The sequence below is a fragment of the Pezoporus flaviventris genome, unplaced genomic scaffold (genome assembly GCF_033815535.1).
Source record: "Pezoporus flaviventris isolate CSIRO_AGI_PZ_B2104156 unplaced genomic scaffold, CSIRO_AGI_Pfla_v1 ptg000045l, whole genome shotgun sequence".
Classification (NCBI taxonomy): domain Eukaryota; kingdom Metazoa; phylum Chordata; class Aves; order Psittaciformes; family Psittacidae; genus Pezoporus; species Pezoporus flaviventris.
This window is the reverse complement of record NW_026892593.1, coordinates 30,749,580-30,771,102: the sequence shown is the minus strand read 5'-3', so window position 1 is coordinate 30,771,102 and position 21,523 is coordinate 30,749,580. Positions and strand designations below refer to the sequence as shown.

At 42.1% G+C, this 21,523-nt stretch overlaps 1 protein-coding gene across 1 annotated transcript in view; it reads left to right on the top strand.

Annotated features, from left to right (window-relative positions):
* PPM1H (protein phosphatase, Mg2+/Mn2+ dependent 1H) overlaps positions 1-21,523 on the top strand; it is a 137,551-nt gene that overhangs the window by 65,262 nt on the left and 50,766 nt on the right. The window contains exons 2-4 of the mRNA XM_061467832.1: positions 2,958-3,123; positions 11,433-11,777; positions 18,740-18,852. Coding sequence (XP_061323816.1) covers positions 2,958-3,123; positions 11,433-11,777; positions 18,740-18,852 — 624 coding nt within the window. The remainder of the gene's footprint in view (positions 1-2,957; positions 3,124-11,432; positions 11,778-18,739; positions 18,853-21,523) is intronic.

The following is a 21,523-nucleotide window of genomic DNA, read 5'->3' as shown; positions in this document are numbered from 1 at the left end:
GAAGGCACCAAAGACAGATTTTAAAGCTGAGTAGAAGGTGTTGCCAGCTTCTGTGCTTGGCATCAAGCATCAACACATAGCTCCAACTTTGAGATTAAAAATCACAGGGCTTCACTGCAGCCCTTCTCTAAAGTTTGGCTATGAGATGGGATGTGAGAGTAGAAGAGTGGAGGGTTTAGATGACAAAGGCTGCCTGACATAGGCTCTCTTCTACTCACTTCCCATCTCACAAGCACTCGTAAGCACTGTTTTGACATTATGATTAGTTCAAGTCTTAACAAGGATTTCCAAAATAAACTTAATTCTCTGATGGAGAGAGAAAATCTGGAATCTTGGGAGATAATGTGAAATTCTGGGAGGGAACATGTTCACAGCCCCAGTACTGCCACCTCAATACACTGACATTCCAACTCCCACAGCTTCTCAGTATTCAGCCTTGCCACGCTCCTCTCAGTCACATTCTTTTCTAGCAAGGTGCTCGGTACGCAGGGTCAACCTCAGGTCTTTCATTGTAGCTGACTCCCAACCTAGTCTGCTAGGTCACCTTGTTCTCATAGCTTTTCTAATGTATTCAGTGCCTTGACAAATCTTCTTGGCAAGTGCTTTGTAAAATGATACCATATTGTGCATAACTTAACGCACTGTTAAACATCAGAACATCTCCTACCATACAAGTCCTGAAGTCCATTACTAAGCTCAGAAACCAGAGCAGTTCCAACAGTTGAGTGATTTTCATTAGGAACGATAAGTAGTAGGAAGGCAGCAATTTTTGTAAGGAATCACTTTTGTCTCTATGTGTCTTCCACTTTTTTTTAAATGGGATTGAAAACAGCGGCATCAGTGAGGAGGCTGGTCAGCTTAACTGAGTATTGATTAGTTCCTGATGTGATAAAACTACACTTTCTGTGCTGCTGCAGTGTTTAAATGCTTTGGTATTTGTGATTTTCTCCTCCCTTCCCCTCTACCCCCTCTCTGAATACATGCTTCTATTTTTCCTAATGTCAGGAAAATGTCGAGTTTTCAGACTGGAAGCTTATAGCATCTCAGTGTTTGATCTCCAGTTGCTCAAAGGTTAGGCACAACAGGGGGTGAAGTGGATAAACTGCTCCCAAGTGCCTTGCAACTAGATGCTCCTTCATCCCTGCTCTCTGTGTTTCACAAAATAATTTTACTCGCAGTTGGTGTTTATTTACAAGAAATACTTGTAACCAAGTGGTGGTATTGTGCATGCAGGTATCAGGCTGCAGTGAGTGACATTGGGCACTGTAAGGAAGCTTTCAGTATTTGAAAGCAGTTAATTATAGTGGATGCATATTTTCTTAGAAGACTGATTTTTCTAATCAGAGGTAGGAATGCTCATTTGTCACAGTATCATATTGCTCCTTGGGAATCAAAAGAATATATTACCTTTAAGCAAAGCTGACACAGAATTGACATTTCATCAAGAGCAGGCAAGCTGGGGCAGAGTGCCCTGCAAGCCTTCCTTTGGTTTTTGTTTTCCTTTCAACAGTCTTCAGCATTTTCTTGTTATGTAAAACGTTACTGCAATGAAAACATTAGAGATCAAGAAGTCAGGTATGTCTTGAACTTTCTATCAGGATTGTGATGTGCCTTCAAGCTGTTTTACTATCTGGAGAGGCCGCAGTTGTTTCTAAAGGCATTGTGTGCCTGATGTGAAACTTGGTGTTTGTCCAGCAGTGGAAATGCGGTCTCTGACTAGCAGTCAACTTGTTGGCTCAAACCTGGTAGTAAAGAGGAGTGGTTAGATGATATTTGTGAAAGAAGACATGCTTGCATCAAAGTGGAAACGTTTTTACTTGGTTAGAATAAGTTATGGTCCCGGCTTACACAGGTTTTCCCTGTGTGAGCCCAGGACTGTCAAAGCACGTGTCTTACTCAACATGGTGTCAACCAATGCAAAATTAGTCAGCTTGTGATGAGGTTCTCATGTAGGAAGAGTGTTTGAACTTGTCTGGTCTGAGGTAGATGATAATAACCACAATAATTGGATAATGCAAACTTCTGATTATGTTTTTAAAATGGTGGTGGTGGAGTACCTGTTATTTTAGCTTCATCACTGATGGAACAGAGATGAGCAGTTGTGGTGCAAGTCTCTGGGTACCTTTGGCTGTCCAGAGCTAGTACTGAGCTCTTAGTGCCAGAGTTTCATGCCTGCAACTCTTGATGTAGGTCTGCTGCTCTCTACACTGCAGCTGGGACAGGGGCATAAGGGTTTGAGTTTTGTTGTTTTGGGGTTTGTTTTGGGGATCAAAGGAAGGCGGGTTATGTTGTTCTGCAGTACCAGAGGGGTGCATTTAGTATGCATCTCTCTGTTACTGTGGTACAAGCATGCTTGATTTGCATGTTGGTATACAAGGCAAAGACTTTCTGTTTCTGTCACAGTGTTTCTAATACCTGCTTTTAAAACATAATAGCAGTGCATATTTTTCTGTGCCTTAAGCAGTAACAACTTTTTAGATTTATAGCAGGTCTTTTGTTTGTGCAAGACTTAGAACTTGACAGAATGCACACCCTTAGCCAACAGACTAATTATTCACTGTAGCAGAGAGGCTGGCAGGTAGAAAAGCAAGTGGGGCTCTCATGTTACAGCTGGGAGGCACAAGTTTATCAGCTTTGACCATCAAGTAGTTCCTTTAAAGAAAAGTGGGGTATGCCTGCAGGTAAAATATGCTCATGGTGCCAATTGTTTCTTGTTGACATAGTTCCCTGAAAAATGCTTGTTATGCCACGTGTAGGTATATAGAAACAAAGCATGCATGTGTGATTGTATGTGTATGTAGGTGTGTAAGAAAGTTGGAGATTTTCATTCAGTTTGTATTTGTAGTACTTCTGCGCTACAGTTCCATACATCTGGAGTCACGTGAGATACAGATGGATGCTTCTGTGCTTTGCTAACTTGGACATGTCCTCTGTTGGTTTTTGTTGTTTTCTCTTAGGGTAATAAATGCAGGGAAGAGCACGCACAATGAAGATCAAGCCAGTTGTGAAGTCCTCTTTGTCAAGAAGAAAGCTGGAGGAGCTAATTCTACACCGAACAAGAACTCTTCAAAACGGAGATCATCGCTGCCCAATGGAGAAGGTCTCCAGCTGAAAGACAATTCGGTAAGCAGAATTCTGCATCTAGTCAGTGGAGAAGTACAAAATAAATATGAGGATGTGGCACTGTCACACTAAAAGATGCTCACTGAATGGTTTATATATTTTCAGTTACCTCTTTGAGTTATCTCTGCTAAATAAAGAGCACTTAACTATGTTTTTCTTAGTTCTGCTCTTTGACTTTTGATTTCTGGCATCTAAGACATTTTAGTTTAAAGATGGGGAGGGGAATATTCTTTAGAGTTTCCTTTTTGTTTCATTTCTGAAAATACAATCCTGAGAAATTTACTGCTGCAGGATACTGAGTTTAGTGGCTGCGGTTGACTTATCCAGTGATGGTCATTGCAAGCAAAGCAGTATCACTGTACAGTCATGCAATTTAATTAAAGGTCAGACAGTCATTTGGGTTCTTTTCACTGAAGCAGTATTGCATATAGCAAGGTTGGTTTATGCAGATAGAGTAAGGTCATCTAGCACACTGCATTCAGTGAATTTAGTGGACTATGGCTCCTCTCTTTGTTGTGGAGAGCGATGTACGTCATGCACTTGTCTGCTGGCAGTCATCTGCTATTCTTCATCTGTCTTGTTTCCTGACTGGCTAATTACTTCATCTGCTCTTTAAGCATGAGCTCAAGCTTCAATGATTGGTAGTGCATGTTCGTTTCTGACATTTAGCCGTGTAACACCAAATGCCCTATGTGAATGTTGGAGTTGGACACTGTGGATATACAGTCTTTCTGCTGCTGGGAGAGCACAAGTTCTCCCTACGTGATAATTAGTCTTTCAGTGAATGGCAAGTACCCTTTCTTTTGTTTGGTTTTTTTTTTCTTTGTTTTGTGTTGTGGTTTTGTTTTAAACCAGGTTGTGATTAGCATTCTGCTTCAGTGTCTCTCCCTGAACCCCATGGCTTGGTAAACCTGATGGCTACATTGGGTCACTGGGGTCCTGAGCAACAAGTGTTGCACTGTGTCCCTCCTCACCTTTCACTCTCCCTTTTCTGTTCCACATTTCATTACTGCTTCAGCATTTTCAGACTCTTGACAGATTTTCCAGGTTTGCAAGTAGCTCTGGTTTTTGTCTCTTTCAATCTATCCTTAAATCACCTGTGTCCATTTCCATGTGTTGATATTCCTCACTGTATTCAGTTATGGGTTGTTTTTTTTTTTCAAGTCCATATTTGCACACTCCTGAATAAAGAATTGTGCCCCTGTACTTGCTGGGACTATGAGTTCTGTGTACAGTAATGCAAGGCAAAACAGAATTTCTTTGAATAGGCTGTGTTTTAAAAAGTCTTTCCTAAAAAGTCCATACAACTGCCTGCTATTGGCTTGTGCAGATGCTTGGTTCCTACATCTATTTAATTTTTATATGTATCAGTTATGTTTAATGAAGCAAACATTTGGCCGCAGTACTTGTTCCTGTATGTGAAACACACTGAGATAAGCAACAACATGCTTGGTCCAGGCCATGGGTTTGTTTGCCACAAAGGGCATGCACACAGCACACTGTAAAGACCCCTGTACAGACACCAGCCTGGGTAGGCACATCTTGGTGCTGTGCAGAGGTATAACACCAAATTTGCCTATACTGAATTTGCCTGTATTTTTGTATTTTAGGGGTATGCATGAGACATAAAAAGCTTTGTAGTATTTTTCACAAAGTTCAGTCCAAAACTGCCATCTTTGAGTAGTATCAAATGCTTCTCAAGAGCAAGAGGCATGCTATGTTGTATGCTGCATGGTTAATCAGCTTTCTCAGAAGGAACTGTTTTCAAACATTACATAGCTAATATGCTTAGATTGCTTTAAAAATACAGGGATATAAAACCATTTCATTACTGGAAATGTGTCTTCACTAGCCTTGATGGTATCCATCATTATGGTCATCATACTGTTATGGTATCACAAAGGTAGAGTCTATAAGCTGCATATTTTTGAAAGCTGTTCTTTTTGTGTTTTAAACTTCATGATTGTCAGCCTTGTTAAATGTCCAGTTGCCCTGTGTTATGAGAAATATCTCACAGAATTTTCTGTTTTCCTCTTCTCACTGGTGTATTCCCTACTTTGATTCTGTATCTTTCATCTTGATTTTTTAATAAACAGCCACTCCCTTTCAGCTTCTTGAAAGAAACATTTTTATTTCAAATCTTCTGTTTTTTCTTCTATTTCTGACTGTAGTGGTTTAATCCCAGCCAGCAGCTAAGTAGCTCACAGCCACTTGCTAACCCTCCTGTCCCCTGGTGGGATGGGGAGGAGAATTAGGGGGAGAAAAAAGGTAAAACCTGGGTGTTGAGATAAGAATAGTTTAATAATGGAAATAAAGTATTGTAATAATCATAATGATAATAATTGTAATGAAAATGGAGACAACTGAAAGAAATAAAACCCAAGACTGACAAGTGATGCACAATACAAATGCTCACCACCCACTGACCGATACCGAGGCTGTTCCCAGGCAATGATCAGCCACCTTCCCCCAGTTTATATGCTGAACATGCTGTTCTATGGTATGGAATATCCCTTTTCCTAGTTTGAGTTAGCTGTCTTGGCTGTGCTCCCTCCCAGCCTCTTGTGCACCTCCTCACTGGCAGGGCATTAAAATCACAGAATGGTTTGGGTTTGAAGGCACCTTTACAGATTATCTATTTCTGACCCCAACTGCCACAGGCAGGGACACCTTCCACTAGAGCAGCTTGCTCCAAGCCTCTGTGTCCAACCTGGCCTTGAACACTGCCAGGGATGGGGCAGCCACAGCTTCTCTGGGCACCCTGTGCCAGTGCCTCAGCACCCTCACAGTAAGGAATTTCTTCCTAATATCTAAGTCCCATGCTTTCCAATACACCATCATCTTTCCTTTTGTCTTTTTGTATGTACACACACATATAATTCCCTTAATCTATGGACCTTCCCTGTAAAATAATCTGTTAAGATTTAGTCCATGACTTCGGGCTCCGTCACTACAGTCTTATCAGGGCAGGAAAGAAGGTGTGTGGTATTCTGACCTGAAATGAATGTAATGCTGAAGTGAGGGATCATCTGATCTGTATAACATCGTATACTGTTTTCATGCTACTTGTTACTGTGTTATTTGTACGTTTTCTTTTTATCTACAGATTTGTTTTCTACATGACACTTGAATGAATGCTATAGCACTCATTATTTAGCTGTGTAAAACCTGTTTTGCCACATCTTGTGAATTTAGATTTGTAATATATTTTCCCAAAACAAGCAGCATAGTTTTCTACTAGAGGGCACTCTTACACTAGCAATTAGTAGGATTTTTTTACTTGGTACAGTTTTTGCTAGTTGAATATACATATATATATATGCACATGTTTTCTATAATGTGTCATATTTTTACATTTTCATCTTTTTATACTGTTAAGTGTAATATTGTGGTTTTCCCTCACATAGCATTGTTAGCAAATATTTTTTTAAGGCGTATATGAGTTTGGTGTTAAATGTTACTCTGTATCAATAGGATGTAGAAATACAGGCTTGAGACATTCCAGTGAATGGTATGATATTGTCCCAGCAAGTATTTAATAAGAAAGCCAGAGGCTGAATGCTGTAAATGCCTCACAGGAAATCCCACTGTAACACACAATCTGAAATAGTTTCTGAGTGGTGAAGCACTTTGTTAGAAATATTGAAGGAAAAAGGGATGAAGGAAGCAGTTTACTGAGTATTTGTCCTATAAAAAGAAAGTTTTCTTCTGTTCTTGTTTAGTTTTTGAAGTGTGGCACACAAGGGAAATAAGAATTGAAACTTAAACTGTCTCTTGATTTAACAATCTATTTCATCATCCTTGGATTTTTCATTTCTTCAGCATAATCTTTTAAAAGACCACATGCCATCTTTGTTTTTCCCAGGTTTCTGGGAATTGTGCAAAACTTAAATGGCAGCTGCATCTGAGGTTGTGTGTTTAAAGGTAACCCCATCAGTGCAGTCCTGCGCTTTGGGAAGGTCAGCAAAAAGGAGTCAGAGATCAACAGGTTGGGTGCTGTTGTCATGGCTTTGACTCTACAGGTGGGCTCTGAAGAGCTTCTGGGAATAGAAAGGAGGAGGTGGTGGGCCAGAAATGAGGAGATGGAGAAATGAACGTTTACTTAGCCCCAACACACACACACACACACACACACACACACACACACACACAAATCAAAGGAAACCTGTTAAATAGTATAAATATGGTTTCCTTCTTGCAAGGACAGGTGATAAACTGAGCAGAGCAATGAATGAAAAGATTCTGCAAATTCAACCCTAAATTAATTCTTTCCCCTTCCCCCCCACCCCATTCCACTGCAGCTTGGTTAATCCCATTTGCCCTCTGTCCCCATTCAGGAGCATTCACTTCAAATTGCACAGCATTTTCTCTGCTGCTATTTTTAGATATCTGTAACTACAGGGTACCTTGACGATGAATGCTGAAGACCATCAGTGAGAGAAATGGGAGTCCTATGCTAGGATATTGTCATAGTGACTCAGGTTGCAGAGCTTCATGTGATGCATTATTAATTGTCACTGTAATCTGAGGATAGATATTGATTAATTCTGCAGTACTCTTTGCCACAAAGATGGGGCAGGATATTTGTGTTATGTGACACAAGACTGGTTGCCTACCACAGGTAGCAGAGCATATCATTGGTAACATAAGAAAGCTTTTCTCTGAAGGTGGGGTGGCAATTGCCAACCCAGTTCAGACTTTGTGAGAACCAAAGATGTGCTCTAATGGGTTTTGTGAGTCTGGGTCGTATTTGGAACAATAATAGTCATGGTGGGTTGTAGTTTTCAGAATAAACCTTTAGTGGCGGCATGATTTATTTGCCTGTTTGGAATTAGCTTCATTAAAATATTCTGAAGGTTTGCAACATGGGAAGCACTTTCCAGCTTACCTAAAAAAATTGTCCTAAATTTATCGCTATATATTGCTAAAGTTGCCTGTTTTTTTTCCCCTATAACTGAGCAGACTAGGTAATTGCTTGGTGGCTGTGGAGATCATCTCAGTGGTGGGAGGAAAAGCGAGCACCTTTTTGTGCTTTCTGCCTCATCTGTGTTCCGTGATTGCTGGCCTTTGCTCATTCTCTGAGTCACTGCACCATATATTTAATTCTAATTGAATTGCTATGGTTTTGGAGAATTCATTGCTCTTCAAAGAGAGAAGCCATTTTTATCCTCAGGCTGGGGGAAAGACATTTGTTGTTTCTTCCTTTTTTAGACAGCTAATAATTTATTTGTGGTTACACTCTCTTTGCTAGCTCAAAAGTAAATGAAGCTTCATAGGAATACACAGAAATTTCTGGATACTAGTATTTAGGTTACAGTAATGCCTGCAGTTCCCAGATGCATCTCCCACAGAAAGTGTGCATGAGAGTGGCACTGTGGTAGTCATCTTCCCTGACTGAACACACTTATTTTACAGCCCTCTCGGTTAATCTAGGGTACTTCTGCAGTTGATAGGGAGAAATAAATCTACTTTAGAGTGAGATGGGCATAATCTGAGAGTGAAGGGTTTTCTCTCTGAATACGAGAGCAATTGAGAAGAATATGCTGGAGGTGTACAGTGTAGATGTCTGAAGTTAGCTGAACTGGTAGCAACAGTTTAAGAATTTCTAGTCCAAGTTAGAAGGGGCAAGAACAGTGAACTTCAGAAGAACCACCATAGTTGATGTGGCCATGCTGTGTTCATATCAGCAATAACCCAAGAATACAGCTCAGGCCCATATGAGCTTCTCTGTTGTAATTTGTGCTGCCCATTAGCTTAGAAGGAAGTACATGGCAACATTTCCATTCCACTGTTCATCATGGGCCATTGTCCTCATCTGTTTTAAAGCTTCCCAGTCTCTGATGGCACCTTATTTGACTACCAAGTTCACAGGAGGCTTGTTCAGTGTAGGACATATCCAGTGTTGTGCTCATAATAATGAGAGTGAATTGTGTTCAGAACTGTTCTCCTTTATCTTCTGAAAAGCTCCAATACAGACTTTGGTGAGGGCTGGCTTTGGAAAACTTAAGGAAATTGGGGGGGGGGGGGGGGGGGCAGGGTAATCTATTCTTGATTGTAAGCTTCTGTTATAGTTTGGGGGCAGAGGGAGGGTGATGACAAAATACCTTCTTCCTCCAGGTGGAAGGTAAATATTTCCATTTCAGTCAGAGTTGTAATGCCTTTATGCTTTTTCCCCCCAAGGGCAGCACATCTCCAAAGGGAGTAGCACCTTTCAACGGACATAAGCTGTGGAATAATTTATCTGTGGTGCATCATAAAGTGGATTTTGGCCAGAAAGCCAAACTCCCAAGAGAAGAATGGGAGCAGAAGCAGTTTGATGTAGAACTCTAGGAATAACACTGTTGCCTTTTTGAATAAATGGTTTCAGTTTTCACTTTAAATACTTTCACTTTGGGATACTTCTTTTTTGGCAAAATACCTTAGCTTTTGCATGAATCTCTTTTTGCAAGCAGGTTTTTTTAGTCAGTAATCCCATTATCCATTAAAAATGGCTTAAGCAGAATTTTATAGCCAACTGTTGTGTGAACCTAGGGGGATTCTGAGCCCAGAGCAAGCTAGCACAACTGCCAGGCATGCCTTCAGGGGTGACATTTCACAACAGGTTTTTGGTGAGTTTACCAGGCTGGGTAAGTGGGTGGGTCTGGCTAAGGAGCTGCATTCAGAAATGTGTATGTTTGTTGGGTTTTTCACCATTGTATGATCCTTACTGGGGTAAGTAATCCAGCGCTGAATTATAATGCTCCCTTTTCTCAGCATTTCAATAATGAAGAGTGCACAATAGACTCTGATTTCCTTCTCATGAAGGAACTCTCACAGTGTAGATAACTATTGTTAATACACTGGTTAAGAGTATCTTTGAACTTTATTACTGCAGTAGTGCTATAAGCTAAACACAGAGTAGATTTATATAATTTTTATAATCAAGGCTTTTAAATGTGCTTTTCAACAAACATAGTTATAAGCAATAAAGCACATTCAACAATGAATTTTACCCTTTGAACAGCATGAAATTGCTGTGATGGTCTGTATAGTTGTTGCTAAAAGAGACATTTTGCATTAGGTTTTGGATGTTGTAGCTTGGGGCGACAATGAATGATGTCTTTTGGATCAGCAAATGACAATTCATGGTGTTCTTACTCCAACCTGTTTGCCATGTCCTACAGCCAGTGGTTGGCACCTTTGTGGAGCAGCTGGAACAGCTGGAAGTTCACAGCCCTGTCCATAAATCTGAAATAAGCAGTGCTTTGGGCATGAGGTGCTGAGATGCAGGTGGTACCTAGACTACATGCTGATCTGTTGTATAAGGGAGCAGTGTTCAGGTGAATGAAATAAATCATGTCTGTCATCCTAAATTAGACCACAATCAGTGTGACATGTCGACAGAATTGTTAAGTTCCTTTGACTGCAGTGAGATAGGTTATGCTTTCTTAGCATGAGGTGTTTTGGAACAGTGTTGCCTGATTCCTGTCCCTTTCAAAATGATTTATTTCTAAATCAGTATTAGCCCACCCACGTCTGACATTGCAGGGTAGCCCCACAAAGTTATTTCAGCATAGATGGGAGAAAGGAGGGGAAAGGAGAGGCTGTACAGACTCTTTCTGCATGCTGCCTCCTAATATGATATCATGCAAAGACAGGTATTGTTATGCCTTAAAAGCTTCCCTGAGGTGACTTTCTCAGAAAAAATTGAGGTTATCTAGGGTATGGCTCCTTGAAATCTTTCAGGCAGACCAGAGCTTCTGCTGCCCAGAACTTAATCTGCCTTCAGCCTTAGGTTAAATGGACCAGTTGTCAAACTGAGGCCCTTTGTCTCACACCTACTGAAAGAAAAGGTCTGTCACACAAATATCAGGAGCTGTCTTGTGTGGAATTTTGGTCTCCATGGTGGTAAATCTATCATTTATCAATGATGTGATTTTTAGATGCTTTTCTTCTGATCTACGCAGTCATTAGGAAGTTAACTTAGTTTTGCAGTCGTAGCTGTTCTTGGTCAGTGCAAGCTGTGATGGCTGTAAGGTAAGAAAGATTACAAGTTCAGAGGGGGATTTTTCTGGTTGTTTTGTTGGGGTCTTTTAGGACATTAAGGAAAAGAAAAAAAAGTGGTGGGTGTGTGTGGCAAAAATAAGCATCTCTCCTTCCTGCCAGAACTGTACTGACACAGTGGGCATTTCTCCATTTCAGAAAGGTTACCTCTGGGAAGGTTACCCGTGTTCCACCTGCTGTGCATGTGCCACCAGGCACCTCACTCATGAAACTCTGTAATGGTGACCGTCTCCTTTTCCTTCCCTTTCTTCTTCCTGCTCCTCCAGGACACGGATGGGATCAACCTGTACTACTGGTCCCTGTTTGATGGACATGCTGGATCGGGGGCAGCTGTGGTGGCTTCCAAACTGCTGCAGCACCACATCCTGGAGCAGCTGCAGGAGATTGTGGACATCCTGAGGAACACGGCTGTCCTTCCACCCACCTGCCTGGGAGAGGAGCCCGACAATCCAGCCACCAACAGCAGGACGCTGACACGAGCAGCCTCCCTGCGTGGTGGTGTAGGGGCACCAGGCTCGCCCAGCACCCCTCCAACACGCTTCTTCACTGAGAAGAAGATCCCACATGAGTGCCTGGTTATTGGGGCCATAGAAAGTGCATTCAAGGAGATGGTATGTACATCTCAGGGCTCTGAAGACCTTGTAGCCTTTGTTAATGAGTTGCATGGCCTGGGGAAAATGAACATTTAGGGATTTTTTTTTTGCACTTCCCTCTCCCCCCCCCCCCTACTTAAACACCATCTGAGTGTGGACAGAATTGTTTAAGAGCACCAATAGTTTACCTGGTACACCCCTGTAAGGCAGAAACTGCATCTGAAGTCCTAGGCAGCACCACAGCCATATTTGTGGAGTACTTGAGTCTTAAAGGTTTGGTGCTCTCTTTCTTCACACACACACCACACACACTCCCCACCCCCCCACACCCCATTTTTTCCCATATTTTTTCAGATAAAAACTAGTATTGTCTGAGATCTGATCTTGTTCTTTTTCTTCTTTTTTCTTCTTTTTTTTTTTTAAATTTTTGTTGTTTTTAGAAAATGCTCTTATTTGACCAGAGGGTTTTTGAACTAAAGAGTGTCTCCCAAAGGTTTTATTTCTTGTCTGACAAGAAGTATTCAGTTGTTGGTTTTGCTAATATATATGAATCATTTTCTGTGCATGCATCTGATTAGAGACTACGGTTCTTGCAATGAGGTGGTGCTTCACTTTGTATTCTGAATAGCAGTTACCTTGCTGCTTGTCCTTTCTCCCCAGGGAAGTGCAGGCAAACAGACCCACCAACTGGGTTTGGACTTTCAGGTGGGTAGGTCCAGAAGCAAGATCCGCAGTGTGGAGCACATGAGCAGGTTTACGCACTGCGGCTGGTGGGCAGTTTCTCCTAGCTGAAAACAAAGAGGAGGATCCAGTCAGTTTAGCATGCCGTTTTCAGGAAGGGAAGACTAGCTTGCTCCCTTCTTTGTTGATGGACGCTGCCCATCTCAGAGCATACTTAAGAAGGGGACACCAATTTCACGCTTCAGTTGGGGTGGTTTTCAGGCCAGAAGAGCGCCAGGTTCTGAATATGTGATGTGACTCTCTCTCCCCTGTTGAAACTGGTTTCCAGCTGCAGGAGAGATGAGGAATAGGACTGGGAAGCAACTGTAAAAGAGCTAAAGAAGGGTCTTTTCAAGTGCTGTGCCTTTCTTAAGAGCAGTATGTGCATTACCCATCTCTAACTTCCTGAGCAGGGCTTGTTATTGCCCTGCTTTATTTTGATTTCACATTGCTAGGTGTTTGCACAGATCATCACGGCTCAGGTGCAGGCACCTGACTGCTTGAGTGGACTTTTATAGATAGAGTATGACAAATGCAGGATCCCTGGGTAACTCACTGCAGTTACAGGTCTGGGTATTCCATGTACAGGTCATAGTAATCTGTTCTACTTTTTTCTGAACTAAAGTCCAGAGAGTATTTTATTTTTCTCCCTGTGTCTTTGTCATATGCTACAGACCATATACCTTAATTCCCACTTACGATTTTCATCAGAGGGCTGAAGTTCAGTCTGTCTTTGCTATATCTTAAGGTCCGTCCTTTCCAACCCTAACTATTCTGTGATTCTATATAAATGACTCTGTGTCTACCACAATGCAATATAATTTCAGCATTACATTACATTAATATAATTTCAGCATTACATTACATTAAAAGGAAACATTATAAAAAAATGATCAGATTAGGAAAAGCAATATATAATTATACTACTTTAAGCTCTTGGGGGTGTCTTGTGCTTACAGGTGGTTTAGCCAGAAGAGTATTTTCTTTGGTTGTCTAAGGGAGCAGTTCATAAGATCAACATTCCTGAGTCTCATCTATGTCTGCAATGATTGATCTTCCTCCTGCCTCTGACTTCCGTATACTCTTTTGGGTGTAGTCCTCGGGTGAAGATTTTGGTAAATGGATGTTGTTGAGTTAGGTCCATGCATTTGAGCTGTGTATAACTTATGGGGGTTTGTGCCAGCAGAGTGTATCTTTTGACCTGGCACTTGGTGAAAGCTCGTGTTTCCTGGACACATACACAGACTTCTTGCTGGTTTCCTGAAACACCCATCACTGCAAAGGAGCCCTTTGAACATGGTGAAAATGCTAAGTAAATACAGATTTATTTTCCTTTTCTAAACACTCCAACCTGACAGGTTTATCTAAGGAAGGTTTTGTCCCCTTTTCTTAGGAGCATTTAGCGTGCCATTACTTTTTTCATCAACTGCCTTTTGAGTTCTAGTTAAGTTCTCCCTCGTTCTGCTTCAAGTCTCAAATACAATGCAATTCATCCCTTTCAAAAGGCATTTTAAAATTAATTTTCCTTCATTGGGTGTGGTTTCCTTTAGACAGTGCTTGTCTGACAGCTCTACATGCAGTAAACCACTGTGCAAACACTGCTGACACAGACCGAGTCACTGCTGAACGTAGAAATTTAACACTGAAGCTGTCCCCTTTTTGAAGTTCTTTAGAAGGTGTTCCCTGATTGTGTCGGAACTGGGATTAGGAAGTTTGTGTTGTGTTCTCGGGTAATTTACTGTCCTGTTTGAAAAGTAAAAAATGCTCGGTGTCAGTAATCATCAGTGGTCACAGTTATTCCAGTTCAAAGGAAGAAAAAATAAGCTCAAGTTCTGAAGGTATCACAAGCCAAATCCTTTAATTTTACTCTCTTGAGTTTTAAGATGTACATTTATGCATTCAGTTCTAGGGAGCCAGGGGGGATGTTTCCAAGTGCTGTTCTATACTGGATAGAAGCAGTAAACTATAATAATCCCTTCCCTGTATTTAGCCTTGTATGCATGTGCGTGATGTAGTATGTATTTTAAAGAAAGATTAAGGGGAGAGAGCACCTGTTCCACACAGAACCCAGTTTAACTTTGGATGGGTAAAAACGGCACCGAACTAATCTGTATGATTTATTGGAAGGTGTACGCTCATATATGTTGCATCATGATTTTCTTCTTTACTGAGTTTGAGTCAGATGAAATGTATACAGGCACAACTTTAACTTGGACAGTCTTGGGAGAGCAACATACGTTTTACAGTTTTCCTTTTGAAAAGCTTCCTCTGATTAAATAACCAGCAGAAGTGAGGAGGGTTGAAACGGTGTTACAGGAAGTTTGGTGCCTTTTAGGCAGAGGTAGAGCAGATTAAGGAGTTAATTTTATGTTTATGCCTTCTGAAACATGATTTTAAAATATATATATATTTTGAAGCAGATACACGATGCTGTGTGTGTAGGAACTAGCAAGATTGAGATCCTGGAGGAAAGGATTGTACTCTGGAGGTGCATACAGATGAAAAAGAGTTATTTTAGTTGTCCTTGCGGCATGCTAACTTGCTGAATGATGATACTGCCATTTGAATATACCCAGTTCGCTTTTCAAGGTTCTAAATTCCTCAAACTTAGCACCATCTGTACCTGGCATTCACTTTCCGTGCCGCCACGCTTGCCTTCGGGCTGCCTCCCCTCACCGCTGCGGCGCCTGCATCAGCTGTGCTCCGGCACAGGAGCCCGCCCTGCTGAGGCTGCCGGTGCGAGCGTCCCAGTGCCCTTCAAGTGTCCAACACCCGTGGGTCGAGACAGGAGAAGGAGAAGCTGGGGTCCCTCAGGAGCCTGAGGACTGCTGGCCCACCACACTGCGCTCCGCAGCTCGGAGCCCCTCCGCCGGGCCTCCACGAGGTGGCACGAGCAGGCCGCCATCGAGGGTCTGGGAGCCTCCAGCAGAGCAGATGGTAAATGGCTTCCTGCCGTAACCTTCACCTCTTTCAGAGGAGGTGGCGGGATTACCCCGTGCTTTCACTCTAAGCCCAGGTACAAGCCTTAGCGAGGCAGGCACCGAGGAGACCAAAAGGGGTCCAGGCAGCAGGGATGGTCTGTCCCATCCCTGACACCGCCTCCTCAGGCTGCTTCTGTAATCCATGGGGAAAGCAATCCCAGCTCCGGAAACATACCACTTGGCGCTTCATGGTGTCCTCTGCCGGCTTTGCTCCATCCTTCCCAAGCGCCCTCCCACAGGGAAGGGGGACCAGGGGCACCATGCGTGAGGCAACCCCTGTGAGCCCCCTGCTCCTACCTGCCACTATAAGAGGCACACTCAGAAGGGGGACAGAGCACAGACTGTATTATCTGCTTCCTTGGTGTAAAATGATAGCTTTTTCTTTCCTTCCCCTTTTCCTTTCCTGTCTGAGCGGTACATCCTGTCCTTTGGGTGAAAGGTGCATTGGTTCTGACCAGCATTGCTCAGCTCTTCCCCTGCACACAGACTGCTGTGTGAGGATGAGCTGCATGCTGCAAAATAGAGGAGGAAAAAGGAAAAGGGGGGAAACAAACAAAAAAGCTTGCTCCGGATTCTTTCTCCAGGTGAAAAATGAGGAAAGCTTTACATGCACTCTGATGTTGTCTAAAATGAGCCCCTTTACACTCGTAAAGACTTCAGAGGTGTTCTGGGGTTTCTGCCCCTCTTTGTGCTGCACTGCTTTCCTAGCAGCGCTGTTATAAAGTGTTCCCTTAAAAGCCGATGTCTGTACATCAGGATGAGTTAGTGGTGTTGGGGGGCTTTCTGTTATTTTGGTTTATTTTTCTCCTGAAATCTTGTTGAGCTGTCAGAAAGCCTTCCCTTCTTCCCCTCCTCACAAGAAAGGGAATGTCCAAGTCTGTACTATCAAATTAAAAGCGGCAGTGAATATACCCTGGCAAGCCATGGTAATAAATTCAAGTTCTGAACAGCAACTAGATGGAAGATCCCATGAACAGCAATGATTCAAGAAAAGTCCTGTACACAGTTCTAGTTTAAGTCAAAGAAACTGAGAATGAGGCCCTATGGGTTATCCATCTCCTCTCCTATAATTGATGCTTCTGAATTCTGCTTTTTGAAAGAAATAAATTTTAATATAGGCATTCCAGCACTTGCAAAGTTGTACGTGTGACAGATCTGAAACCAGGTGAGGAATTGTGCGTTGCTTGAAGGTCTCAGAGGATGCTCTGACCTGCGGAAAGTTGTTTAAAATTCCTGGCAGTGCCTGCAAAATCCACTGTAGCATTTGTAAGTTTAACTTATTTTGATGGCTAGAAATGTCTGCTTCCTTTGAACTGCTCTTTTCAGCTTAATTTAAAAATATATAGAAACCATGGGCAGGAAAATCAGCTTCTCTATGGCAAGATTAGATAAAGAGGCATTTATAACAGGCCCATGTCTGTGACCAAAGGTTCTGCGAAGTTTGATTTTTAGCTTGGAGTCCTTCTCCTGGTCCTCACTGTCCCCAGCTCTCGCTCAAAAAAAAAGAGGGGAAAAAAAAAGACAAAACTGGAAGTGAATGAGAGCGTGGGTTAAGAGCCGTCAGTAAAACCCTGAGTTTCTCTGCAGCAGAGTGCAGTTCTCCTGTGCAGCAGAGGATGGCCTTGTTGGGCAGCACTGAGCATTTCTTGCTGTCCCTGCCCCACCGTCCTCCTCAGTCCTGTATTCATGGCACAGATGGGATCAGTCCCAGCCACCGAGGAGTTGGGTTATTGTGAGAGTCACCTCTGTCCAGCCTGCTCAGGACAGCGACCCAAGGATACCCACTGCTGCCCAGGTCGCCTCCCTCTCCTGAAATCTGTAGGAAACAAAGCGTGGTCCCTGCCCTCCTCCGACTCTGCAGATTTTCAATCAAATTGCAGCTGTCATGGTTTGCATTTGTTGTGGTGCTTTTCCTCAGATAAATTTAGCTCTGAAATAAAGCTCTAAATCCCATACCCGAAGGCATGGACAATTTGAGCTGTTTGTTGCTCAGTGCAAATATGAAAATGGCTGAAGTATAGCTCGCACACATACTGCATACACACACAGAGGCAAACAAATACATTCATAATAAAAACCACATACAAATAAACAGGGTTTAGCTGGAAGAGATGTGCCAGTACTTTGCAATAGTAATATTAAACGATGCTCCCTGTTTGTATCTGGTATTACAAATATTACAAATTTCAGTCTGGTTTGAAATTGGATTTGATTCTGGACACAGGAGAGGAGGGTAATTTGTAACATGTTGTGTTATTACCCCAAACTAAACTAAGAGACAGCATAATTAGTTCACTGGCATACACTTCAGTTTTTGTTTAAAATGTATGCAGTACTGGAAAGCAGCTCATTTACGTGTGCTTTGTGTTCTCCAAGCTTTCCTAGGATTTTATATATATATATATCTGTACGTATATATTAATGTATTTTTTTCACTCCTGGACTTGATTGATTGTGGATGACAGATGTGACTTGTGTTTTCCACTTCTATTAAGCAGGAGGACTTTTTTATATATAATATTTCTTATAATCAGTTGGAAACTAAACACAGGAAGAGCTATCTGAGTAGGTATGTGCCTCCTTAAATTTGGGCCTGTGACATGCACAAAGAAGTCTTTTCAAGACCTCACAAAAGCTATGAGATGAGACATATGGTTAAATACTGGGGTTCATCCTGGAAAGGTTGTGAATGCCTAGTGTATTTTGGTAAATACTGCTCTGCTGACCTTCCCCCCCTCCCACTCCCTTAACAAGTTTAGCATCCACCAGTTCCCTTTGTTTCTGAAGGGTACCCTTGTGGCACGAGTCTTGCTGTTGTTTGTAAAGGTATATGCTCTGCAGTCTTAGCATCCCTTTTGGAGAGTAGGTAGTTATTCATGTCATAGCCAGGTCTCATTAATTAGTTGCTGTTTATGCAAATCACTCTCCAATTATACTACCAGGTACCTGTTGTTAAGGTCCATTTATCTTTGCCTTCATTGTGCTTTTTCTGTAGCAAATTCCCTTGCATCCCTCGGAGTTGCCATTTGTTCCTTGGTGCCTGATGTTTTACAATCTCCTGTCCTAATTTTCTCAAACATCTTTGTATCACAAGTAATGGGTACTCCTTGACTTTCTGTTCTTCTCCCTGACCATTTGGCCAAAGCTACAATGTTAAAGAAAACCAGTGGGACGTGTCGTTTAAGACAGACTCTGTTTTTCTTTTTTTAGGGGGATCTTCATTTCCTAAAACATTAATTGCAGTGCTGTCTTTATAAATGCTGTTCTCTTTTCCCATAGGATTTGCAAATAGAGCGAGAGAGGACCGTGTATAATATTTCTGGCGGCTGCACAGCCCTTGTGGTGGTGTATTTATTGGGGAAGCTTTATGTGGCAAACGCTGGTGATAGCAGGTGAGTAAGTGTGGTGTCTCCCAAACTGTTCCATCACCTCAAATTCGCCAGATCTGGTGTTACCAAGTTCCTTAGTTGCAAACAGTATCACAAGAGGATTCTGTTTCTTGTCTGGACACTTAATGGTTCTGACAGAGGTTAATGCAGTGATTAAATTCAAGTATCTTGTTGAATGGTGGTTGCAGGCAGGGAGTTTGACAACACTTGTGGCCCTATTGCAGTTTTTGAATGACTTGATTGTTGCAGGGAAGTGGGAAGACTAGAGATGTTGAAACAGAAGAGATGTTGGGTGCGTAGTAGAATTGTCTGTTGAACACCGACAAGATGACCGCATCTGGAGCAGCTGTAGGGCTGGACTGGTTCAGTCGGAAGACGTGGTTCCTGTCAGTAGCCTTAATAGGCCACCTTGTTCTTAGATTTTTTTATAATTGAAAGTAGTCATCTGTAAGCAAATGGCTGCTACTCTTTCAGTGGGGGAGGAGAGGAGGGAGACAGATTATCACAGGTTAGGATTTTTACTTTGGCCTGTTCTGGCTTGTGTACTTGTCAGTTTCCCAGAACTGAATGCTGCTGTTCAGTTATTGCTTTGTTATATTTTGAAGCTGGAAACCTGAAGACCTGTGATGAGAGCTTTTTCTGCGTCTTCAGAGTTATCTAAAGCTAGGAGCATACTGGAAATCTCCCATTTGCATTCTTTCCCCTCTCTCACTCTCTATCAATACCACCATCAGAGAGGGATAATGAGGCTATTCTTGCAAGACTTCAGACCTTGGTGCGTCTCTTTTGGCAGTGCTCTGCATAGACAGGCTAGGGAGGGTAGTTCCCCACATGATAAGGACTGCTGTTGTATTCTGTTAGTTAACAGCTGAGTAATTACAGTCTGCAAAGGTATCAAACCAGATTGTCTTCAGGTGAAAACTGCTATGGTTATGCATTTTTGAGTTTAAGGTTTGTGCATATACAGTTCATGTTTGTAGTATGTATACTTACAGAGGCGACACTTGAGCATAGAGTGTTGTAGTTTAAACCTAACATTTTTATTGCCTCTTGCTGCTTTAAACTGTGTAGGGAGTCAGATATATCGTTTGTGCATAAAGTTCCTATTCTTTTCATGTTGGTGAATAGCTGTTCTTAAGGTGCTGAATTTGCTTTATATATTGCATATTGTTCACTGAATTCTTCTTGACAAGTGACATTTGAACCTCCTTTTCACATAAAATGTCAATTGAGTCCTCACAGAGGGTAGCTGCAAACATGTTTGAGCAGACCACCTCTCCAGTCATCAGAACTACTAGCTGCACTGCATTCTATCTTTCTTGCCATTAAATTAGAAATAATCATGTTTTTTTGTGATATTGCACTTGAAGTACAGTTGAGTCTCTTGCATTGTGTTGGCTAAATTGCTTTACTGTCTCTCAAAAGTGTTCTGTGTGAAACTGGCCATACAGGACTTACTTCAGAGTAGTTGAAATCTTTGTTCTGAAGAGTCTGGGACAGGCTGCTTTCAGTTCCCCAAGAGCAGCCTCTGCTCCATGCAGTCTCTGATACTCAACGGGAAGGAACTCTTGCTGATAGTGATCCTGAATTCGCACCAGTGCCCAATGTAGTCAAAGACATTTAAGTCTTCAAGAGGCCTTGAATGTTCATTAAGCCCATCCCAAACATCTCTTCAGAAAAAGAGAAAGAGCAGAAATTAGAATGGGAGTGATTGGCAAGGGTGGGTGTTGTTTGAACCAGGGCTCAAATTTTTCTACTCACTTTTCACATCTTGTAGGAATGAGTAGAATCTTGTAGGAGTTGTTTGGTTTTGCACTTCCCAAATGGACCTCACAGAAACCTTCTTCAGGCTGATGAGAATCCTCTGGATTCCCAAAATCTTTCAAATAAGCCCACTTCTAGATTTTCTAGCCCAAGAAAATAAAAGCTTTAAAGCATAGGTGATCAGTTGATCAGGGTCTCTTCCATGAAATCCCCACTTCCCTTGTGTCAGGGGAAGAAAATAAAACATCTACTGTAAAAACATCTAAGTTGCTCCTCGTCACTAAAAGGACATTTTAGGACTAGAAAAGCAGCTCTGAGGTTGTCTGCCTACTGCCAGGGTGCACAGTGCATTCCTGTATTTTTAAGAGCCCAGTCATGTAGCCAAGAAGTTTTGTGTTAGTTGGAAAAACATGTTCCTTTTTGCTGTGTCATGCCTCATGTGGTCAGCTTCATAGTTTGTATAGATACAGATGGGGGTGGTGAGAAATACAATAAGGAAACTACTTTAAAAACAGTCTGCTCTTGAGAAGAAGAGTGGGTTTGTTTTTTCACCCAACCAGGGGGGTTCTGCTTGTTGCTGTTACAAATAGATGCCAAAACCCTTAGTTCCTCAGTCAAGCTTGAGTTCACCTACTCGTTTGTGCCTCTTTCCTGTCCTCATTCTTCTTCTCCCCTCTCTACTCCCCCACTGGAAAAAAAGCCTACAAATAAATCAACTTACATTTCCCACAGACAGGAGTCTGTGAGAGAATGTTTTACACTGCAGGGATGGGAAATAAACATTCTGGGTTCATGCAAACTCCATGTGTACTGCTTCTTCCCAGAAGAAGGTTAGGTCTTTTAATTCCAGGCAACTTCTAAACAGCTTTTAAAGCTGGGTTTTGAACAGCTTCTGCTGTGGTAGGACCAA